The sequence below is a fragment of the Arvicanthis niloticus genome, chromosome 27 (assembly GCF_011762505.2).
Source record: "Arvicanthis niloticus isolate mArvNil1 chromosome 27, mArvNil1.pat.X, whole genome shotgun sequence".
NCBI lineage: Eukaryota > Metazoa > Chordata > Mammalia > Rodentia > Muridae > Arvicanthis > Arvicanthis niloticus.
In genome coordinates this window covers 13,256,255-13,282,391 of record NC_133435.1, presented here as the reverse complement: position 1 = coordinate 13,282,391, position 26,137 = coordinate 13,256,255, and the positions used below count along the sequence as shown (strand labels likewise).

The following is a 26,137-nucleotide window of genomic DNA, read 5'->3' as shown; positions in this document are numbered from 1 at the left end:
AAGAGAGTATTGGATACCATGGGACTTCAGTTACACACAATTGTAAGCAGCCATGTGAGTGTTGGGAACTGAACTCTGGCCCTTCAATGGAGGATCCAGTGCTTTCAGCCTTTGTATAGCTGTGTGGCTTCCAGTATTGTGTTTTTATGGGATTCTTGGGTATGCTACTGAGAGGATCTCTGCATCTATATTTGTTTCCTGTCTTTTGAGTTGTTTTGCTTCTTTGGTTTCATTTTATATTATTATACTATATTTTATTCTTCTCCTTTAGAAAGCTGGTTATTTTCTAATGAGAGACAGAAAGGGGTAAATCCAGATGGGAGGAAAAGTGGGGAGGAAGTAGGGAGAACTGATAAATAGGATAAGTTATATGAAAAAAATATTTATTTTCAATAAAATAAAAGAAAAAAATTTAAAGAAAAACAAATTTTCTTCGTATGGTTTGAAAATAATTGTGTGACTTTGGAACTGTTTATTTTTCTTAAATGTGAGTCAATTCACTTCAGTTATTTCATTTTTACTACTCATTTGTTCACACTGTTGTCTACTAAGATGTTTGTGAAACATTGTATGGTTCTTTCCTGTATTTGTCACTACATGTCTGTGACAAAAGACCCAGACACACAGGGGAACAAAGAGTTATTTTGGCTCCTGATTACAGGATATAGTTCATGGTAGCTTTGTCCCTCTTGTGGGACTGGATGCATGAAGCATATCACTGAACGAAGTGTGCAGTGAAGTTCTTTCTCTTATAGCAGTCAGGAAGCATGGAGGGGGCAAAAAAAGGACTGGTGACAGAATGCATTCTTTAAACACATATGTCCAAGGACCAAGTTTCTTCAACAAAGTCTTCCTCCTTATTTTAGCTTTGAATTAGCCCATTGATGATGTCAGAGGCTTTGTGATGCAACCATCTTTTAAATGAGCAGCATTAACTGGACTCAGGTAGTTATTAATAGAATAATAAGAAAAAAGTCAAATTTGGTGGCAATTGGGATTGGGGATCCCTAGGGATGATAGGAAGATGGTAGTGGTGAATAGATATAATGAAAATACAGTGTATGAAAGGAGAAACTTTCAAAGATTTAAGAAAAAATATTTTTTAAACAGTGAAAGTCATTCTTCAAAAAATGAGCCTTCCCAGTTCAATTTCTAGATACGAAGGTTCCATTTTCCAAGTTCCTTTTCAATATGTACCTGTGTCATTTTCCTTCAGTATTTTTTTCTCAATTGTAGGTTATACCTATTTTCATGTTCTATTTTTCCCCTTACGTTCAATATAATTTTCTAATTAACAATATTGTTCCTCTAATTACGAGGAACAGGAAAGTTTGATGTAGGATTGTGTCTCCACTATGTCAGAACAGGTGAACTCATAGAATCTTAATCTAAAAGGTTTATTTATTTATTTACTTACTTACCATTGTCGCTGAAGACACAAAGTCCATTTTTGTTTTGTTTACCTGAGTTCTAAATGCTACAGCATCAGTTTTGATTTTTTTCTTTGATTTAAGGGTACATGTTGATAAGCTTTGAGCCACATAGCATTTTCTTGTCACAACTTTTATTATTTGTAAATGCTTATTACTAATCCTTTCTTGCTGTTAAAAAATATTGTCTGAGCTGGGCAGTGGTGGCACATGCCTTTAATCCCAGCACTTCGAAGGCAGAGGCAGGCAGATTTCTGAGTTCGAGGCCAGCCTGGTCTACAGAGTGAGTTCCAGGACAGCCAGGGTTACACAGAGAAACCCTGTCTCAAAAAACAAAACAAAACAAAACAAACAAAAAAAAAAACCCAACAAAAAAAGAAAGAAAGAAAGAAAGAAAAAAGAAAATACTGTCTGGACAAATTATTCTTAAAGGTATATCATACAAATTTTTGCCAAGTAATTGAGAAGCTCTTATACATTTCTGTATATAATATATGCATATAACTGCTTTGTTTTTGTTACTTTTGCTCTGAAATATTTTAATATATTTTTGTGTATTCCTGTTTTAATCTTGTCATCTCTTTGATTGGTATCCTTAATTCTGGACTCACCATTTTCAAGTATGGTTCTTCAGCTGTTGATTAATTGACTGCACACCCTTTCCTTCTGCTTTTTAGCTTTCATTCTTCCAAATTCTGCTCTTGTTTAACCATGCTCAGCTCTTTCATCTTCACTACCATTTTTATCCTATTTACAGTTCATCTGCTGAGGGAGGGGGACACTTGCCATCATTTGTGGGCTTTTTCAACACCTAATTTTAATCAAACAGTCCCTCAAGAATACTAGGAAATCATTTTCTGTACCTCTTAAGGTAGTTGTGTATGCATCTGTGATAATCTAATCACAAGATAATGTAATTATCTGCACGGCCTCATGAGACACAAGAAAATGTATATGGATCTTGGCATCCTTAGATATAATACAACTGAAGCCTGAGAAGATTAATAATGCTTTACAACAAGGATGAATACTATAAATAAGGGGAGAAAGAAAGAATAGAAGGAAGGAATGGAAGAAAGGAGGGAGAAAGAATGGAAGGAAAGAAGGAAGGAAGGAAGAAAGTAAGAAAGAAGGAAAAAGAAAGAAAAAGAAAGAAAGAAAGAAAGAAAGAAAGAAAGAAAGAAAGAAAGGAAGGAAGGAAGAAGGAAAGAAATTCTGTATGCGTCAGGGATTTTGCTAGTGATGGATATGAATGCACCAAAAAGTAAAAAACCTTTGTCTTCAAAATATTCCCAAGTAGTTTGGGATGGCTTGACAAACAGACACAACAGGCTCATGCCACAAGAGAATAGTCTATTTCATTTGTAGTTAAAGACTTCAAACATCTAGGTAAGCCACTTTTTAAAAAGAGGTGAATTTGATTTTTATAACTTTGACTTTTCATTTACTAATGAATAATAGCAATTTCATTATAATTATTTTTCTTGAGGAAATATTTTCTTACAGCCCCAAATATCAAGCTCTTATAGCATCTTGTAATATGGGAAGGTAAGTTTGTCTATATGTTTCAAGTGATTTACTGCAAGTAAGAGTGCTGGGATTCAGAACTGCAGTACTTGTCTGAACTGAACTACTTTATGTCATCTTAGCTTTTAGATGAAGTATAAAATAGAGTTCTCATTACTGAGTCATAGCATATGTGCAGACATGAACCAATCATTAGTTTTAAATTTTCACTTAAGAATTCTTCTTTCCTGATCTTGTTCAGTTTAATAATTATAGGGATAAAATCTTTACAATTAATTAAATACAATGCTTCAGAGAAAATTGTCCTACACAGGACACTATTCAAAGCAGTAGTATGCTGTGTGCCTGAGTGAATCATTTAAAAATGGATAATTATTGCACTTTTAAGTGCAGAGGTACTTTTTGAAGCATCAAGGATTTCTTGTTAGTTAGAGTCCTGTATATACACTAGTTTTAATTTGGTTGCCTCTGGTATATTTCCTTACTGGTTATTGTTTGGATGAATATTTGAGATGTAATACTATCAAGACAACATTGATGAGCATACTGCATTGTCTTTATATCTGTATTCCACTTATTGGGGTCATTTTCATTGGTATGAACACCAATGCCAGTTAGAACAAATAATTTTTTTTTGCTCTTTGTTCAAAGACCTGAAGTTCTTGGACAATATGTTTTTTTTTTTTTTTTAAATCAAGAAGCAATCCATGGGAGATTTCTGGAAGTAAATATGAAAGATTACCAGATTGCAGAAATATTTATTCTGACTTTAGTTTTTTTATAAGAATTTCATCATCAGAACATTTCATGATAATGAAGAATACAGCTATTAATACATGCATTATTGTGCTTTGTATGGACTTAAGTTTTAAGTTATTCATAGTGATCATGATGTAGGTACTAAACATTGACCAGCTTTTGCCCCATCTGGACTGAAATCATGAGTACGCAAGAAATTTTAAATGTTAGCCTCTGACAGCTTTCATTTTCTTTGTGTTTGCCAGTAGAAACCAGAGACAGTGAGGAGGCAAGTGTAGCAGGTGTCACCCACTACAGTTTCATTCCTGATGCAGGCAGTGGCAATTGTCATCCCTTACTCATATAGCTCTTGTGTCTGCCTAAGAAGTCCAAATTTCTCAACTTTTAACCACAGATGGTGCCACAATTCTGAGACTTTTGGTTCTAAAGACTAGACAATACCCTGAACTGTTTTGGAAACCAAAGCCCTCATTTCTCTTCTCTGAATCCTTAAGTCTTCTTATCTTTTTTTGCCTCAACTTTCTGCCCTTGCTTGCTGTCTCCCTGTCCTTCCTGCGCTCACTTCTATCCAACTGTTCACCTGATTCTTCTTCAGCTGTCTAAAAGACTACTGCTTTGCCACTGTCACAGTGTGACTTGCCAACTGTTCAATGCTCAACTGTTAGGTCCACCACCTCTCTGCTGTGTCTGTCAAAATTGCCTGCTTTCTGTTTCTTTTTTAAAAAATTCTGCAGCAAACCACTTGTTCGACATTTTATTAAAATATTACATATTTGTTTGTTAAGGATGGATATTTTATTTATTTACATTTTAAATGTTATTCCCTTTTCTAGTTTCCTATCCAGAACCACCCTATCCCAACCTCCCTCCCCCTATCCCACCCACCCACTCCTGAATTCCTGCCTTGGTAGTCCCCTACACTGGGGCATCTAGCCTTCAAAGGATCAAGGGCCTCTCCTCCTATTGATGCCCGAGAAGGCCATCCCCTGCTACATATGCAGCTGGAGCCATGGGTCCCTCCATGTGTACTCTTTGGTTGGTGGTTTAGTCCCTCAGAGCTCTGGGGTTTAGGTGGGGTGGGGGAGGGGTGGAGCTCTCCAGGTGATACCTGGTTGATACTGTTCTTCCTGTGGGGTGGAAAACCCCTTCAGGTCCTTCAGTCTTTTCTCAGTCTGGTGGTTTCTGCTTCCTTTTTAATGTTACTAAATGTTGGCAAGAAAATAATATATGAAGATGCCCTGTATTGCTCCTATTATTGTAACGCCAGAAGGAACAACACCGATCACTAAATCAGTGAGCTGTAACAGCCTATGTATATATCCTGTGATCTTATTTGGACATTCCTGGCTGAAGCTATATCTTAAGATGTTAAGGAAATTAGTCATGGCTACTGTGTGGTTTTCTCAAGGTACTTGTGAGATCTTTCCTAGTTTGCTACTTCCCTAGTTTGCCCAGTTTGCTACTTAACTGATAGGCTTTTTGCTTATGGTATTTCACATTAAAAGAAAGACAAAAATGATTAAGTGAAACAAGGACAAGCCAGTGTACCGTGGCTTATGAAATTATAAGAGCATTTCTGAAAGATCTCTTCGAGCAGCAGCCAAATTGCAATGAATATCCGCTGTCTTGTTGTCTTCAATTCTAGGGATCTGATCAGATCAATACTATTGCTATCAGTTCTATCTGGCTCTATTCTTATGTTTTAACACGGGAAATTTTATCATTAGATTTTTTTATTTACTTTTATTTCACTATAATTTTAAGGATACTCTTGTCAAACTGACTTCTTAATTTATTTTTTACAATCCTGAGAGTATAGAAAGTCTTAAAGTATTTGGTGTGTTTAGAATTAATTGTAAAAATAATGTTGTTAACTATTCTGTTTTTTTTTTTTTTCCTCTGGAGGGAAAGAACATCCCAAGGTCGATAGAGATGAGGATAGCAAATTAAGCCACAGGCTACATAAATTTCTCTGTACTAAAATAGAGTGTTAAAAAAAAGGATAAAGATTTTTTAGAAGGGTGGTTCTTCTGGGTTTTTCTGAAAAGAAAAGACAAGAAAAGAATTAGAATTATAGTCTGCCAAATAACGTATAAGCACATTCTTCAGTCTGTCTCAAACTTTTAAGTGATTTATTCATTTATATATATTGATATGTACACATTTCCACATATGTGAGTATGCAGGGGACATTAAAACTAACAACAAAGGAAAAATTTAAACTGAAGAATTGTGATAATTAATACTGATTGTCAACTTGGAAAAAAAAAAAAAAACAAACTAAAATCACCTAAGAAACAAGCCTGTGGACTCCCCTTTGAGAACAGGAATAGGTGAACTGAGGTGGGATGATCCACCTTGAATGCTGGGGTCACTATTCAATGAGTTGGGCTCTAGACTAAATAAAAAAGGAGAAAGGAGTCTAAGAACTAACACTCAACACTCTCAGTTCCTGCTGTTGATATCCCTATGTCCCTGTCATGATGGACAGAACCTTCAAACTATAAGCAAAATAAACCTTTTCTTTCTTTAAAAAATGTTCTTTTTCCTCTGTCCTGTTTCATTTTGGAACTTCCTTATACAATGGATAATCAATAGAAGAAATGATATGTAAACTATAGGTATTAATTTCAATCAAGTTAAAGGAGAGGCTTTAGCATGAGTTCATTCCTCTTTGAATAATACCTTTCCTCCATATTTTCCCTCAGACTATCCCGAACAAAGGGTCATGCTGTGCTTTTGTTTACTCCATAATGCATGTCTGTAAGGTAGAGTTTCTTTTTCTAAGACAAGTGGGAATGAGTATGTATAAGGATACAAAGACTTTGATTTTTTTCTGCTCAGATTCCTGCTACTTTTGGCTTCTTTCATTCTTGTGGTTGAAAGAATACCAGTCATTTCAAGTTCTACAATTTTATATACTTTTTAATGAAGTTTATCTAATATGCATGATTTACCATGTTATTCTATGATAAACATTCTATTTCCAGTGGATAGCTTGATGCATTTCCCCATAAATGCATATAGAGTATCTCTTTGGTAGGTATTTTCCAATTAGTGAATGTCTAGTTTTGTATATGTGTCAGTATGTCCTCTAATGATTAGTAAAATCTTTAAGAAAATATCATTTGTGTTGTTTAAATAATGTGGTATTAAAGAGAAAATTAATTTCTAGATTATTTCTATTAAAATACCTCCCACTCTGGAAGTCAGGGGGAAGAAAGAAAGAATAAAAAGAAAACAGTAGAATTAGGGGTAATGAAAATATTCTGAGATATTATAATGGTAATATGTTAATCAATGTAATAGCCTAGCATCAAGGCTGAACTCTAATGTAAACTGTGACTTTTTTTGTGATAATAGTTTGTCAGGGTAAAGTCATTGCATAACTTGCAAGCTCCTTCCATTGTAGACATATGGTAAGGGAAACCATGCAATGCATGTGGGTATGTAGGGGGCAGTGAGAATATATGGAAATATCTATGTTTTCTACACATTTTTATTCCAAACCTAATATTAAGCTGTAGAATACAGTCTTCTTAAAGATAAAAACAAAGAAACACACACACACACACACACACAAGAAAAGCAAACCAGCAACAACAAACCATCAATTTTTCCTTATCATCTTAGATGCATGCAAATTAAATGAAAAAATCTTTAACTTAAATTCAGACTCTCAGAGACTGAACCACCAACCAAAGAACATACATGGACTGCATCTAGGCCTCCCTGCACATATGTAGCGTATGGGCAGCTTGGTCTTCATGTGGGGTCCCCGAGCACTGGAGCAGCTGCTGTCCAAAAAGCTGTTGCCTGTATATGGGATATGTTCTTCTAGCTGGGCTGTCTTGTTTGGCCTCTGGGAAGTTTGTGCCTAACCTCACAGAGAACTTGCTGTGTCGAATGGGGATACCAAGGGGGGTTCCCACCCACATCAGAAGAGAAGGGATGGGGGAGTGTGGGGAAGGAGTTGTGTGAGGGGGTGATTGAGAAGAGGGTGGTAAGAGGGATGTAAAATGAATAATTAAAAAAGAAAATCTGTACTTTACCAAATTGAAAGACTTAAAAGTGATGGATAAATCTCTTGATTAACCTATGTGGGAAATTTGGGGACTCAGGAAAATATCTCTTTTGTTTCACTTACATATTACCACTTTTAAAAATATGTGGTATTTGTTTGTTTGTTTGGGTTTTTGTTTGGTTTTGGATTTTTTCTTTTCTTTTCTTTTCTTTCTTTCTTTTTTTTTTTTTTTTTTTTTTTTAGATAAGGTTTCTCTGTACAGCCTGGGCTATCCTGGAACTCACTCTATAGACCAGGCTGGCCTCAAACTCAGAAATCTGCCTCCCTCTGCCTCCCAAGTGCTGAGATTAAAGGCGTGCGCCACCACTGCCTGGCTATACGTGTTTATTTTTAATTATGTGTATGTGTGTGCCTGTATGTAGGCATGGGACCATAAGATCTGAGTCAGATTTTCTTGGATCTGAACTTAGAGGCTGTTCAGAGCCACTTTATGTAGGTGCTGGGAATCAAATCAGGTCTTGTTTGGAAATATTATATTATCTTAACCATGGAGCCATCTTTTTATCTCATAATTGCTGCCTCCTTAGATGTTTTGAAAGATATATAGATAATTACATATAGTTAATGTTACTAACATTTTTATTCTCTTTACCTTTAGGACTGAAGTTCCAAGAAATTCAAGAAAGATTTGGTGAGGAATTCTTTAAGATATGCTTTGACGAGAATGAGAGAGTCCTTCGAGCTGTAGGCGGCACATTGCAGGACTTCTTCAATGGCTTCGATGCATTGTTGGAACACATTAGGACTTCTTTTGGGAAACAGGCCACTCTAGAGTCATCATCTTTCCTATGCAAAGAGCTTCCTGAAGGTACTCTCATGCTCCACTACTTCCACCCTCACCATACAGTGGGCTTTGCAATGCTGGGAATGATTAAGGCTGCAGGAAAGAGAATCTATCATTTAAATGTGGAAGTTGAGCAAATTGAAAATGAGAAATTGTGCTCTAATGGTTCAAACCCAAGCAATTGTAGCTGTCTTACGTTCCTCATCAAAGAATGTGAAACTACTCAGATCACAAAGAACATTCCACAAGGTACTTCCCAAGTTCCTGCAGACCTCAGAATCAGCATCAACACCTTCTGCAGAGCCTTCCCCTTCCATTTGATGTTTGACCCCAACATGGTGGTCCTTCAGCTTGGGGAGGGCCTACGAAAGCAACTTAGATATGACACTCACAAAGTGCTGAAGTTTGAGGACTGTTTTGAGATTGTTTCTCCAAAAGTTACTGCCACTTTTGATAGAGTCTTGCTACGATTGTCCACCCCATTTGTGATAAGGACCAAGCCTGAAGCTTCTGGTACTGAGAATGAAGATAAGGTAAGTAATCATGTACTCCAGCTGGATGATGGGATCTAGTAGAATGGATAGTTATTTCAATAAATTATATATGGGTTGCAGTTGTAATTATTTAGGCAAAAGAGCGTTAAGTGCCATTTAGAAGATTACTGGTCTCTGGATGTATGTAGAAAGATTTGGCTGTATTCCCAGGGTTTTTACATAGTGTCTGCTTCATTTGTTAATTTATTTCACCACATTAAAGAAAGACACTTATTAATACTAGTCATAGCAATTACAAAATGATAGGACTCAGTAAAAATCCAACAATATCAACTCATGAATATTTCCATGTACTGACTCAAACTGTGAGAGGAAATTTCAACACTGTGGGGTTGTCTGGCTTATCTTTAAGCAAACAAAGATAAAAACATGCTTTGTTGTGATTATCATCTTTTTGAATTTCACAGTCTCTGAACACTCCCATTTTTGTTGTGCGTATGTGCTAAGGAAAAGAAAAATATATCCTCTGTAAGTTGGAAATGGACTAATTAAATTTTAGTATTCAAATTGAGACTTTTATTTTTAAACATCTTCACTACTTGGGAGAACATAATGCATTGTATTTTAGTGTAGATTTTTATCTTTGAGTTTTCATTTGGAAATCTGGGCCATAAAATTGTAAGTAGCTAATGAAAAGATAATAGAAATAAAATTGAAAATAGTTGAGTTCTAGCAACATTTGTCTCTCAGATACAGTTTTTCTTAAAAAAACATCTGACAGTAATGCAATATGAAATATAAGAAAAATCAGTTGTGACTACTTTTACATATACTTTTTGGTGATATACCTTAGTAATTCATAGGAAAAATCATGTTAATTTTTAGAGTGGATATTTAAATTTGTTCTCATTTAGTTTCCAATAAGGTATTTTCAGTCTATTTCTTTATCATGGTAAACAGAGCTATTTTGGGCTATTCCCCAGGATTCTACATAATTTGGGGGAACTCTGTGATTTTTAGAATGTACAAGGAGGAAGATAGTAGAACAAACAGAAATTGAGTAAATGAATAATGTACCCATGTTCTGAAGCATATACGATGATAGGTCAAAGAAGAAATAACTTCTAGAAACCATAGCTAATGAATTTTAGTCGTTATTGTTGACTAGTTTTATAATTTTGTAGTTTGATGGAAGAATTTTAAACAAAGCATATGAGAAAGATAGAAAGATGTACATTTATTTCAAGTGGCTGAATCCAGTGATCTAGAAGATTCACCATAACATTTCATCATACAAGTCCTATAGCTTTAAATAACTTGAAGAAAAACTTGGGTTCCCACTTAGGACATTTAGATATTTCAGTTTAACTCATTGGTACTATTGGTCCTAATAATATTTGTGATCACAAAAAGACATTGTGTTAATATTTTAACATGTATGTTATGTATTTGACAAGCTCTGTAAATTCTGAAGCCTTTTCAGAATGGATGACACTTATTAAATGAGTATTTTTGTCTACATTTGGAGTTACATTAAACCTATAGTTATTCCTTTATGTTTAGATAATATTGAAACTGCCAGCTTTGTTTTATAAAAGTTCAATATTTGGCTAAAGGATTTTGAAGCAATTTTGGCCTTTAAATTAAAGCTAGTCTTTTCAAATTTGCCTGAATGAGAACATATTATAAATGTCAATTTATAGCTTCTTTAGTTTTAAGAAAAAATATCTACAACTTAAAGGTACTGCATCAGACTTTTCTTCGCAAATTTCACTGTGCTTGGATTTCTATTTAATTTGTGTACCCAGATAATAAATAGACATAATGAGACGATGACTCAAATGTCAGGGTCCCCTGCCAATTCAAATAATAAGGAGCTGTGCTCATTGAGAGAATGCAATTATCATTTAAACATGTCGGTGATGGTTTAAAAATAATGTGATAGCAGGATTTTTAGTTGGAATGAGATAGTAATCTGCTCAACCTCACATTTCCATTCTTGCTCACTCGCTTATATTTGCCAGAATAGGGAATTTGTGAGGCTACAGTTGTTCCCAGTTGAACATTACACAGTTAATGGCATAACTTCTTGAACAGTGAATAACTGTTTTATTTAGTATGTCACCAAATACACTGTACATAGTTTTTTAATATGCAAGGAGAAAAGAAAATCTGACTTGAAAATTACGTGCTTCTTGTTAAATTTGACCTTAATATGAATCATTTCCTCATAAAAGCTACCCTTGATTCATTCCTGCATGTGCCTGGAGCTTATGCTTCTTCTTTTTTTTTTTTCACTTTCATTTTTATTTTTTAGTTTTTTTTTTAATATTTTATTTACATTTCAGATGCCATCCCCTTTCCCCATTTCCCCTCCTTAGAAAATCCCTATCTCATGCCCCTTTTTCCTTTTTGCTTTTATACATTTTTTAAAATGTTAATCAAAGGCTTTATAAGTTTTGTAATGCTCAATCAGAACTGTAACCCAATACCCAACCTAGATATATAAACTATCTTTGACTGGTGGAGACATGTGAACATCTGAGCGTATGCTTCTTTAGTGAGCCTTCATAAGAAAGTACCATTTTAAGTACTCTATTTTATTTTGTTTATTTTATTTCTTTATTTTAATGACTCTATTACCTCGTCCCACACTGAAGTCTTTTATTATTAACTCTTTTGGGAGTAACTATTAAATAATAATGCACTCTCAGCTGCTGATAAAATGATAAAGCCAACAGTTGAGCTAGGGGATTCTAAAACATTTGCAGAGCTAAATGCTTTCTGTAAACCATGGTAATTGTCATTTTGCTTTCTTAGTCACTGGTTAAGTGTAGGACTGAATTGAACATGCTCATGAGTGATTTCATGAGACATTAATGAAATAAAGCCAGCATCCTCAACTCTAAATTATACTCCTAGTCCTCCTGTGTGAGTTATAGATGTATAAGGGTGGCAACTTTCCTATCATCTTTATTTAAGTTCAACTTCCCTTTCACCATTTTCTTTCCATATTATAAGTCAGTCCTTAAAAATGGATAACCTGGTACTGCAATCGGTGTTGATTACTGTGAAGAGACAATAGAACCATGGAAATTTTGCCAAAGAAAGCATTTAATTGGTGCTTGTTTACATTTTCAGAGATTTACACTATTGTCATTTTAGTAGTGAAATCAGTGACATGCTGGCAGACATGGTACTGAAAAAGTATCTGAGAGTTCTCCATCTAGATCTTCTGTAGGTGGCAAGAAGAAAGAAAGTCACTAGGCTTGGCTTGGTCACTTGAAACCTCAAAACCCACTGCCAGTGACATATTTACACCAAGGAGAGCACATATACTTCAATAAGGTACACTTCCTACTCCCTCTCAAGTAGTAATACCCCCTGATGGCTAAGCATTCAAAGATGTGAACCTATCAGGGGTCATTCTTATTCAACTTACCACATTTCAATCCCTGGTCCTCATAGGCTGATAGCCGTATCATAATGCAAAAATGCATCCATTCCAACTTCAAATGTCACGGTCTACCAAAGTTCAACATTTAAGAGTCCAAAATTTAGAGTATCTTTTGAGACTTAAAACAACCCTTTACTATAATCCCCTGTAAAATCAGAATAAAAAAGCAGTTCAAAGACTTCCAATATACAGTAACACCTATCTATCTATCTATCTATCTATCTATCTATCTATCTATCTATCTGTCATCTATCTATCTATCATCTATCTATCTATCTATCCCCATCAAAAAGTGAGAACAGGGAGCATACTGAGGAAATACTAGAGCAGAATAAAATCTAAAATCAGCAGAGCCAATATCAAAGTCTGCATCTCCAATGTGATCCTAAAGTACTCTTAAGTCTCCAACTCCTTTCAGCTTTGTTGATGCTACATACTTCTCCTTTTGGAATGATTCCACACCCTGTCTGCAGCTTTTTTTGGCAGGTATCCCATGACTCTGGCATCTCCAACATTTTGGGGTCTCCAAGGCGATCCAAGCTTCACCTCACAGCTTCAGCCAGTGGCCTCTCTGGTGCTCCATGCTGGCACACTCCAGACATATGCCTAGCCTCTGTGCCTTTCCTTAGCCACAGAGGGAGATTCAACAACCCCTTTCTTGTATCTTTGGTATTAAAGCCAGAATCACATAGCTGAAGTTGTAAAATTCTTCTGACTGCTGGGGCTGAAACATGACCCTTTATTCAATTCCACCAGCATCAACTCTCTGTTTACTTCCTTCAGTGCTTAATCTTTTCTTTAATTCCTTTCCACAAGTTGGAAGTTTAGCAGGTGGGTTCTTGCCCTGAGGTCACCACTCCTTTTATTCCATTTAGCATTAGGCTTTTCTTTAAAATTTTATCTACTTAAGTACTAGACTTAGCTCTATTAAACTTCCGGGTATTCTTCTTCTCCTCAAACTGCACATTTGTATTTTTTCTTGCTCAGCCTACTCCTTTTAATAATAGATCTACATAAGAGTGAGCACTAATTACCACACAGCACAAATATTACTAGGCTGTTGTGAAAAAAAATCTTAAATTTAGCCTCAGACACGTTTTTTTTTTTTTTTTTTTTTTTTTTTTTTTTGTTTTTTTTGTTTTTTTTTGACAAGGGATAAAAGCAGCCATAGTTTTCACCAAAATATCATAAGAACAGTCTCTAGGCCACTTACTAGTCTTTTTCTCCTTTGAAACTTCTTGAGCTGTGCTATCATCATCTATGTGGCTCTCAGCACTTCTATCTTCCTACTAGAGTGGGCCTTTAAACTCCACCTAAAGGAATCAGTTGCTTTCCTAGTACAGTGCCTTGAAATCCATCACATTCTACCCTCAATAATCACAGTCAGGCCTATTATAGCTATACTTTACTCCCTGCCACTAACTTCTGTTTTATTCACTATTTTCTTGCTATGAAGAGTCACTATGACCATAGCAACTCTTATAAAGGAAAGTATTTAACTGAAGCTGGTTTACAATGTCAGAGATTGTTATCATGGCATTGAATATGGTGGCATGGTACAAGACATGATTCTGGAAAAGTACCTAAGGGTGCTAAATCTGGATCCGTAGGGCACAGGAATAGAGAAAGCCGTCTATCCTGCCTTAGGTTTTAAACCTAAAGATCAACCTTTGGTGACATAGTTCTTCTAACAATAACACACACCCCAACAAGGACACATCTTTTAATCCCTCCCAAACAGTGCCAATCCCTGATGGCAAAGCATTCAAATTCAGAAGACTATATGAGGGCTTCTTATTCAAACCATCACATGTAGTTTATCATATAAAATTTCAAAAGATAATTTTTAAAATTTTATGTGTGAATGTTTTGCTGACATGTATGCATATGTGTCATGTGCCCACAGATGTCAGAAGAGGATATAGGACCCTGCTCTAGAGTTACTTGCAAGCTAAATGATGGGAACTGAATGAAGGTTCACTGGAAGAACAGAAATGCTCTTCAAGGCTGAACCATTTGTCTAGCCCATTATTGATTGTTTTTAAAACAATTCACCATCAGTGAATATTTAGTTAGAAAGACATATTTGGTTATGATTTGGTATCTTTCACATCATTCATGTCTATCATTGTTCTAGACATTTATGAAATGCCATCCATTGTAGAAGGAAAGGCATGGAAGAACCTATTCCTGTAGAAAACTGTAGTAAAGGCATCTCACAACTTTTAATTTTTTTTATTACTTTTTTTTTTAACAGTACAGTCATTAACTCCCTCCTGGTCTGCCCTCCCACAGTTCTTCATCTTATTTCTCCCCCATGCTGTCTTCAAAAGGATGTCCTTGTTCCCACACCTGTGCTCCATCAGTCTTCCCCACTCCCCGGGGCCTCAAATCTCTTGAGAGTTAGGCAAATCTTCTCTCACTGAGGCCAGGAGCAGGCAGCCCTCTGCTGTATATATGTTTGGAGTTTCAGACCAGGTTATGTATGCTGTCTGGTTGGTGACTCAGTGGCTCAAATATCTCAGGGGTCAAGGCTAGTTGAGACTGCTGGTCTTCCTATTGAGTAGCCCTCTTCCTAAGCTTCTTCTGGCCTTTCCCTAATTCAACCACAGGAGTCCCTGACTTCATTCTGTAAGTATCAGCATCTTTCTCAGTCAGCTGCTGGTTGGTCTTCTCGGAGGGAAGCCATGCTAGGCTCCAGTCAGTAAGCACACCATAGCATTAATAACTGTCAGGTCCTGGAGCCTCCCCTTGAGATGTATCCCAAGTTAAGCCTGTCACTGGACTACCTTTCCCTCAGTCTCTTCTCCATTTTTGTCCTTGTAGTTCTTTTAGACAAGAACAATTCTGGGTCAGAATTTTTGATTGTGGGATGACAACTGTATCCCTCCACTTGATGCCCTGTCTTTCTACTGAGGTGGGTTCTACAAGTTCTCTCTCCACAACTGTTGGGCAGTATCATCTAAGGCTCCTCCCTTTGAGTCCTGAGAGTCTCTCACTTCCCATGTCTCTGATACATTCTAGAGGGTCCCCCACCTCCCAACCCTGAAGTTGCATATTTCCATTCATTCTGCTGGCCCTTAGGGCTTCTCTCCTGTTTTTCCCCACCCCCCAATACCTGATCATGTTCCCCTTTTCTCCTCTTCCTCCTCTTCCTCTCTTTTACTCCCTCCCTCTGCCTCCAGTGATGCTTTCTTCTCCTTCCCATGTGGGACTGAAGCATCCTCACTTGAGCCCTATGGCTTGTTAACCTTCTTGAGTTCTGTGGGTCGTATCCTAGGTATTCTTTAATTTTTGGCTAATATCCACTTATCAGTGAGTACATGCCATGAATGTCCTTTTGAGTCTCATTTACCTCACTCAGGATGATATTTTCTAGTTCCATCTATTTGTCTGCAAACGCAGGATGTCCTCATTCTTAATAGCAGAATAGTATTCCATTGTGTAAATAAACCACATTATCAGTAACCATTCTTCCATTGTGGGACATCTGGGTTGTTTGCAGCTTCTGACTGTCACAAATAAGACCACTATGAACATAGTGAAACACATGCCCCTGTGGCATGTTAGCATCTTTTGAAGTATATTCTCAGAGTGGTATTGCTGGGTCTTCAGGTAGATCTATTTCCAATTTTCTGAGAACCTTCCAGATTGATTTCCAGAGTGGTTTGTACTAGTTTGCAATCCCCAACATGGAGGAGTGTTCTTTTTTTCACATCCTCACTACATGTACTGTCACCTAGGCTTTGATCGTAGCCATTCTAATTGGTGCAAGGTGGAATCTCAGGGTTGTTTTGTTTGCATTTCCCTGGCCCCTCCATCTAGATGAATGCCGAGCAGAGAATTTGGCTAGAACTAGAAGTAGACATAGTTTTCAAAGACTGTCTTTAATGATCTTGAGTGTTCCAAAGATGCCATAGCCTCCCTAAAGACACAGCATGGGGACAATGTATTCTGGCACATGAGCTTATGAGTGACATTTGATATTCAAACTAAATAGACACATACATTTATATGAGGTCACTTGATTACAAAGATTACTTTCTTTTCTATTAATTTAGTGATCTAGTGAGTTCAGGTTAATTTTCAAAGACACACAAAGAATTTGGGTTATTATTGAGATTAAGTTTAAACACTTCTCCTACAGTTTAAATATCCCACCTGAGAAAATTACTTGTGAGGATTAAGTGGTATAATCCATGTAAAAATCCTTAACATCTGCTCAAGGGCTAAGTGTTGAATAAATATTCATGATTCTCATTTCTACCATCTACTGTTAAACTTATTTTCTATTTGTTGTGTTCCTCCTACCATTTCCTTATTTTCTTCTGGACTTATAAAAGAAAGTGTTGAACATAGGTTTAATAACTTAATTTTTGTCTTCATACTGACCAGATAGTCACAACCTTTACAGGTGCTTTCTTCTGTTTTGCCTTGTGCATACATATTTTCTTTCATTAAAATCTATTATCTCATTTTCATACTAATGGGAATTTACAATCAAGTTATTATCACCCATATACACTGACATTTAAAATCAACAGAAGAATTATCATAGAAACAAACTATGACATGGCAGCAATGGATTTTCTAAACAGTAAATAATATGATTTTTTTTTTTTTTTTTGCTTTTTTGTGGTTGTTGCTATTCTTGGGTTTTTGGTTTTGTTTTTTAGATCTAGTAGTAACACCTCAAATAATTTTAACAACATTTTAGAAGGTGGCCAGCATTTTAAGTATATCATCCTTGTGATAGAATAATAGGATTGTTATTTTTCTTCACTTTTATTTTCAGAGTTGACATTGAGGACAGCATTACAAATTAACAATTTTTATGATAAAAAAATTCTCTCATTAGATTTATTAATCTGAAATTTGAATAAGTATGAGTAATGTTTTCAATAACCAAGAAAGAGATAACCTTCATTTTTGTGATCAAATCTATTTCAAATTGTTGTTTTATGATATGCTAATTGAAAGTACCAAATATATTTATTAATTTTACCATATCATAATGAAATTGTAAGAATATTACAGTTGACTGTCAAGGATCTGGGATTGACTTCAACTTAGATTGAATTTAATTTAGCAACTTGTAAGGATTTCTTTTTCTGTTAAGATAATAATAGTCTATTAGATAATATCAAATAATAAACAACAGATTTGGTGAGGGATGATTTTATATTTGTCTTTCTTTTTATATTAGCAGGTTACCAGACATAACTTTACTGATTTTGAGTCCATTTTGCTCTTCTTAATAATGTGGTACTTTAAAAATTCTGTAAGGATTTAATATGATGTATTTTGCCTATCACCATCCACTTCTCCTCCCCAACTCCTCCCAGATGAAGCTCCCTTCTCCCTGGCTCCCTACACTTTATAACCCCATTTCAATACACTGCCTTACAGCTAATGTCTCTTCTGTGATATTGTCCCACCTCTTCCGTTTTGTAGATGGATCAACTGTGCATCCATATCAATTTCTCTCTTCATTTTGACCAGTTGTCACTTTCTGTAATGGTCTTAATCCACTAAGAGAAACATCTTTAGAGAGGGAAAAGAGCTATACTTACCTGTGGATATAATAGTAAATATTTAGTAGACACTGAGAAATTCTATATCACAGCATATTGTATGTCCAAAAGACTCAATATAGGGTATTTTTTTTAAAAAATCTCTTTACTTTTTAAAATTTTATTTAATCCTTTTTTATAGTCCAGATTTTATCCCTCTTCCAATCCACCCTCTGAATGTCACATATCATATACCTCTTACTCTCCCCCCTGTTTCCACAACAATGTCCCTACCATCCCTATCCTCCACCCCACAAGATTTCTCCACTCTCTGGGGTCTCCAGTCTCTTAAGGGTTAGGTGCATCTTCTTTGACTGAGTCCAAACCTGGTAGTCTTCTGCTGTATATGTGTTGGGGGCCTCATATCAGCTCATATATACTACCTGGTTGGTGGAACAGTGTCTGAGAGATCTCATGGGTCCGAGTAAGTTGAGACTGCTGGTGCTCCTAAAGGGTCAACCTCCTCCTCACCTTCTTCCAGCTTTTCCCTAATTCAACCACAGGGGTCAGTAGCTTCTGTCCATTAGTTGGGTGTAAATATTTGTATCTGACTTTTAGCTGCTTGTGCTGTCTTTAGGAGAGCAGTCATAATAGGCCCCTTTTTGTGAGCACACTTTAGCCCCACTAATAGTGTCAGGCCTTAGGGCCTCCCCTTGAGTTGGATCCTAATTTTTGTCTCACCTTTTTCAAGAATTGCTTTTCAAATTGGATAGCACAAACTGAGATTTTATGTATATGCTAATTCTGTTGCCCCGTCTCTTTTTATGTACATGTCTTGGTCAGTATTCTATGCATAGTAACTCTTATTAAAAGTATTTAATTGGGCTTATTTACAGTTTCAGAGGCCTAGTCAATTATAATCATGGTGGGAAGCATGGTGGCATGCACGCAGGTATGTTGGTGAAACTGCAAGTTCTATATTTGGATCTGCATGAAGCAGGAAGACAGAGTGACACTGAGCCTGGCTTGGGCTTTTGAGATGTCAAAAGCCCAGCCACAGTGCTACACTTCCTTCAACAATGACACAGCTACTTCAATAGTTCTCCTGTCTAAGTATTCAAATATATGACCCAGTCATACTAATATTAATGTGAGGCCATTAATATTGTTCCTATATTGCTACTTTATTATCTGTATAAGATTCTCTAAAATCCAAATAATTGCATGTTGGGTTATAGACTCTTAACAGAATCCTCATGCTTAAAACACATATCTTACTTAAATTTATTAAATTTAAATTTTTTTCAGAAAGAAATGATTTCAACCTTGAATGTTACAAATGCCTGATATTAGATGCCTGATATTAGAGATTAAAATTTTATTTAGTTACAGTATTATAGATTCTGAATGCAGGCATTAGCCCCTTTAAGTAAAATGATTCACACAGTATTTAATTGTTACTTTGTATTGAAGTAAAAATAATTTTTAGCCAGTCACTTTAAGATTAAAGCAATGAAAAGCTAGAGATTTGTTTGGAACATACTGTGTACATTTTGTTTTTAAAAGTTCTCTTTAATCAAGATATCCTTTGGTGAGCATATAGTGCAAAGATATTTAGTAAGTGTACATTTGATTCTTGACTCACAAGGACTCATTATTAGAGGCCTTTATTTATCAATAGATTACTGATTTTATTTATGGCCAATCCCTGCCTCTACTACCACTTGCTCTCTGACTTTCACATTTATAAATTTGAATTTTGTAGGCATTTCTTATCATTGTGACCATACAACTTGCTTGGTTTTGTACATGCCATATCATATATAAGTAGCCTGTTCCTTTCTGTTACTGAAAACACTTCCATGGGAAAGATATGTGCATATTAAACAGTACCTATTGTTTATCAGTTCACTGGTTCTTGATTTTTGGGTTGGGCTATTATGAGTAATATCACAGTGACTGTCCACATACAAAAGTTTGCAGGGGCATTTTGCTGTTTCTCTTTGGTCACTGATAGAAAAGAAACTGGTTTGTCTCATTTGAAATATAAGTTTAGGTTCTTAAAATAATCACTAATTGTTTTCCATGAAAGTTATGTCAATTCTCAACTATTGTTGACATTGTCAGTCTTTTGAATAAAAGTCTTCCTAAAGAATATAGTATTTTATTTTAATTCACATTTTCCTGATAATTAATGACATTGCAATTTTTTTTGAGAGGAGTTTATTTCATCTTATATCTTACAGTACATTATGAATGGTAATCAGGAAATCAAACATGAACTTGGAGGCAGGCACTGAAGAAGAGGTAATGATGGAATAGAATTACTATCTTGTACAGATGATTTCTTATTCCAGCTGTTCAGGGATGGCACTTGCAATAGTAAATCATCAGTCAAGAAAATACTCAATGATCTTTTGCCCACTAGACAGTCTGATGGAGAAATTTTCTCAACTGAAGTTTCCTTTTTCAGTTTGACTCCTGTTCGACTATATTTGATAAAAAAAATACAAAGAAAGAATGAGAGAGAGAGAGAGAGAGAGAGAGAGAGAGAGAGAGAGAGAGAGAGAGAGAGAGAGAAAGAAGGAAAGAAAGAAAAATTTTCTCAAAGAATCAGCTTCTGGTTTGTTTATTCTTTGTTTAGTTTTTTTTTTTTTTTTTTTTTTTTTTTTTTTTTTTTGTTTCCACTTGGTTGATTTTAGCCCTGAATTTGATTATTTCCTGCCGTCTACTCCTCTTGGGTGCATTTGCTTCTTTTTTTTCTAGAGCTTTCAGGTGTGCTCTTAAGCTGCTCCTGTATGCTCTCTCCAGTTTCTTTTTGGAGGTACCCAGAGCTATCTCCTATTGCCTCTTCCCCACCTCTCCTACCTTTTCTTCATCCACCACTAATGAATATTTAGTTTCCCCCTCTAAGTGAGATTCTCCCATCCTCCCTTAGGACCTCTTTATTACATAGTTTCTTCAGGTCTGTGGATTGTAGCATGTTTATTCTGCCCTTTATGGCTAATTTTCACTTATAAGTGAGTACAAACTATATGTATTTTCTGCCTCTGTGTTACCTCACTCAGAATGTTGTTCTCATGTCCCATCAATTTGCCTTCATGATGCCCTTGTTTTAATAGGAGAATGGTATTGTATTATGTAAATAGACTGCATTTTCTGTATTCATTCTTTGGTTGAGAGACATCTGGGTTGTTTCTAGTTTCTGGCTATTATAAATAATGGTGCTGGGAACATAGTGGAGCATGTGTCCTTATAATTTTATGGACCATCTCTTGGGTATATCCCAAGAAGCAGTATAGCTGGGTCCTCAAGTAGAACTATTTCTAATTTTCTGAGAAACGATCAAATTGATTTCCAGAGTGGTTGTATCAGTTTGCAATCCCACCAGCAATATTTTTAAGTTTGGTTTTTATCTTAAAATATTTTTTTATCCATCTATTGTTATTGAGAGTTTTGATGAGTATAGTAGGTTAGGTTGGCATCTGTGATTTTTTTAGACACTGCAAGAGATCTGTGCAGGTCCTTTCTAGCTTAAAGAGTCTCTGTTGAGAAGTCGGGTGTAATTCTTTTCATCCTTCCCTTTTATGTTACTTGGTCTTTTCCTCTTTGAAGCTTTTAATATTCTTTCTTTGTTCTGTAGATTTTGATTATTATGTGGCAGGGGGAATTTTTTTGTAGTCCAACCTAATTGGTGCTCTCTAAGATTTTTGTATGTTTAGATGCATCTCTTTTCTTTAGGTTGGGAAGGGAAATGTTTCCTCCATAATTTTGTTGAAAATATTTTCTGGTGCTTTGAGCTCACACTATTCACATTTTTCTACTCTTATTCTTAAGTTAGGTCTCATCATAGTATCCAAGATTTCTTAGATGTTTTTGTCTCATAACACATTTTTTTTTTAAGATTTAACATTTTCTTTGACTGATATATCAATTCTTTTATTATAGCTTCTATGCCTGTGATTCTCTGTCCCATCTCTTGTATTATGTTGATGATGCTTGTGTTTGTTATTTTTGTTTTCCTTCCTAGGTTTTCCATCTCCCGAATTCCCTGAATTTCTGTTTTATGTACTGCTTCTATTTCCATTTTCAGGCCCTGAACAGTTTTATTTACATCTTTAACCTTTTAAATTGCATTTTCCTATATTTGTTTAAGGTATTTATTTGTTTTCTCTTTAAAAGCTTCTACCGGTTTGATTTTATTTTCCTGTATTTCTTAAAGGTTTTTAATAAGTTTTTTCTTTAACAGCCTCTATTATTTTTATAAGATTGGATTTAAGCTAATTTTATTGTGCTTCAGTTTTGTTAGCATATCCAGGGCTTGATGTAGTAAGGATAGCTGTGCTCCAAAGCTCTGAATATGTTCATATGCTGGCTTTTAGCCTTTGCCCTCTGATTAGTCTAGGATCTTCTTGATGTAGCAGGGAGGGGGTTTGGGCTAACCTCAGTGTTCCTGGTACAGTAAGCCTTGTACTTAGCTTTGTGCTGAACAGTAGAACTTAGGATGCATTGTAACTGCCCCAGCTGCCGGGTGTGTCCCTGGGGACATGACAAGTAGGGGATTAGTCTAGGGAGATAGATGGACAGGGAGCAGGACAATGGACCTCTAAAGGTATATCAGGAGTCTCAGGGCAGCTGTCTATGCCTAAATGGACTCAGTGGGCAGGGGAATATATCTATAAACTATTATTACACTATTAGAAATACTCTTTTTGCTATAAAATAGTTAGTTATCAGTGTATTCATTTTTCTCAAAGCTGTATTGAAATTATCTAACATTTCATTCTGTTTCCTCCACTATAATTAACCAAAATTTTTAATGATATACTTTCATGTAACTTTTTTTTCACATACACAATAGGCAAAATATTTATTTGGGGATATTTGATTCATGGTTTTATACTCTTTTGTTGTTTTTGTTTTGTTTTGCTTTGTTTTATTGGATATTTTCTTTATTTACATTTCAAATGTTATCCTTTTCCCGGTTTCCCCTCCCCTGAAATTACCTATTTCACTCTCCCTCCCCTGCTTTTATGAGGGTGTTTCCCTACCCTCAAATTCCCCTACACTGGGGCATCAAGCCTTCACAGGACCAAGGAACTCTCCTCCCATTGATGCTCAACAAGTCCATCCTCTGCTACATATGTGGCTAGAGCCATGGGTTTCTTCATGTGTACTCTTTGGTTGGTGGTTTAGTCCCTGGAAACTCTAGGGGGTCTGGTTGGTTGATATTATTGTTCTTCCTATGGGGTTACAAACTCCTTCAGCTCCTTCAGTTCTTTTTCTAACTCCTTTATTGCGGACCCCATTAGGGACCCAGTGCTCAGTGAGCATCCACCTCTGTATTTGTCAGGCTCTGGCAGAGCCTCTCAGAAGACAGCTATATCAGGTTCCTGTCAGCATGCACTTCTTGGAATTCACAATAGTGTCTGGCTTTGGTGACTGTATATGGGATGGATCCCCATGTAGGGCAGTCTTTGGATGGCTTATCCTTCAGTTTATGCTTCATCCTTTTTCTATGTATTTGATCCTACGAGTATTTTGTTCTCCTTTGTAAGAGGGACTAAAACATTCACACTTTGGCCTTCTTTCTTGTGCTTCATGTGGTCTGTGAATTCTATGTTGGATATTCCTAGCATTTGGGCTAATATCCACTTATCAATGAGTGCATACCATGTGTCTTCTTTAGCGATTGGGTTACCTCACTCAGGATGATATTTTCCAGCTCTATCCATTTGCCTAAGAATTTCATGAACTTATTGTGTTTAATAGCTGTGTAGTACTCCATTGTGTAAATGCACCACATTTTCTGTATCCATTTCTGTGTTGAAGGACATCTGGTTTTTTTTTTTCCAGCTTCTAGCTATTGTTTATAAGGCTGCTATGAACATAGTGGAGCATGTACCCTTGTTATATGTTGAAGCATCTTATGGGCATATGCCCAGGAGTGGTATAGCTGGATCCTCAGGTAATACTATACCCAATTTTCCGAGGAACCGCCAGACTGCTTTCCAGAGTGGTTGTACCAGCATCAATTTCACCAACAATGAAGGAGTGTGAGATTCCACCTCACACCAGTCAGAATGGCTAAGATCAAAAACTCAGGGACAGCAGATGCTGGCAAAGATGTGAATAAAGAGGAGTACTTTTATGTAAATTAAACTTAACTTCCATATTTCTGGACATGGTTTATCCAGTAAGACAGATGATAATGAAAATCACAATTTTCTTCATATTGAATAGAATTGACTGACTATAGGAGAAAGAATGTGTCCCAAAGACTTGTCAGGAAGAAAGCAGCTGTAAAATGCAACAAAACACCACAGTTATTAAGAAGAATTTCGGTTTGTTGTGATTAAATGACAAAATAATTTACTTTAAAAGTGGGTTTGAAATATATATGTAAATCTATTTTAAAAGATTCTTTTAGTGACTAGACCTTTTAATTTTTAATCTTAAAAGTTTGATTATTTGAATAAATCATAACAATGCAATACACATCCTGACAAGTACCATGATAACTCATTTGTATCTTTCAAATATGATGAGTTTGAAGTTGACAGTGATTAAGGATTACAATGTGTGCTTGTTGAGGGCTTAGCAAACTTCCAAACATATATACATTTTCATTTACTTCCTTTAAAGATTCTATGAGATGGGTACTGTCACAATCTTCTACCTTTTATGTGTATTTGACATGAACTATTTTCTATAATTTTGACAAACGATGATCTTGTTTCCAGAAGGAGGAAAGATATTCTTATGAGCTTCTTAAAGCTTCTAAAATTTATATGAGAAAATTAAAGTTAAGCTAAGAGAGCTTTCCCATATGGTAGAACTAGTATCTTCATTAAAGTTAGCATTTGGATCTGTGATTCTATGCTATAGTATATGACCTGAAATAAACTTTAGTAGATTATTCTGATGTAATATCAACCAACATGTTTTCAACATTTTTTTTTTGCAAGATGCAACTGCTGTAGACTTTATAGAATTCTTATAAAATTTAAAGTGAATTTGGGAAAGAGAATATAAATATACAAAAGTCATAATAAACACAAAATGTGTGAAGTTGTTTCTTGCTTTATTATCAGCATGAATTTATATCCCTTTACTTAGATACAAGCTAAATTTCTTTTTAAATGTCACATGTAAACTATTGGTTCTTTAAATACTGGCAAATTATAGTATTTTTAAAAACCTTTCCACCAATGTTTTGTCTGCTCTGTCTAAAAGAGTAGGATAACTTAAAATGTTTTACAACCTGTTATAAAACTTTATAGGAAATTCTGTTTCTTAATTATTTTCTATAATTTTCCTCAAAGATACAAAGGTATTATTTTTCTCACTTTACCAAAATTGCATAGAAAAAAACCTTATCTTTGCTGTGTTGCTGTTTCTTTACAAATGGTCTTGTCAAAAATGATCCCATTTTTACCCTCATGAAAACGTAACTCTGCTGTATTGTAGCATGTTTAGGGTGCAGGTTAGCTTGATTTATCTTGTTTTATAGCCTGTTGAGTCCTCCTGACTTGTATACATTCCCAATATAACTTAGTTCACTTTGTCTTCAGCAAAATTTTGTCGTTTGAAACATATTTATTGCAGATTTCAGTATTTTCTAAAATCAAAATTTAAACGAAATATTGCTTTCCCATGACTCTTACAACATTTGCCTTATGTGTTTCTTGCAATTTACATTCAGCCTGTGAAATATATTAGACTTATTAGTAATGCTGATTAGTATATGAGTGTAAACCCTTGAAAGAAGTCAAGGTATTTACTTGACCAGCCACATTTGTCACCAATTTGCTTCTGTCTTCATATTTTTCAGTCAAGCATGTCAAACATGAGTCATTATTTTATTCCTGACATCAGATAGCATCCATTCTGCAAATATGAGGAAAATATTACATGATTTTAAAATCCATAATGATTATTTTAATTCAATGTATGAGAATTCACATGATAACATCCAGAGACTGGCCTACCTGGAGATCCATCCCATATACAGACACCAAACCCAGATACTATTGCAGATGCCAAGAAGTGCTTGCTGACAGGAGCCTGACATATCTGTCTCCTAAGA

The 26,137-nt window shown here is 35.6% G+C and overlaps 1 protein-coding gene across 1 annotated transcript in view; it reads left to right on the top strand.

Annotated features, from left to right (window-relative positions):
• The window catches only part of Gucy1a2 (guanylate cyclase 1 soluble subunit alpha 2), a 277,967-nt gene that overhangs the window by 71,195 nt on the left and 180,635 nt on the right, over positions 1-26,137 (top strand). Inside the window, exon 4 of the mRNA XM_076926158.1 lies at positions 8,399-9,117. Within this exon, the coding sequence (XP_076782273.1) occupies positions 8,399-9,117 (719 nt within the window). The remainder of the gene's footprint in view (positions 1-8,398; positions 9,118-26,137) is intronic.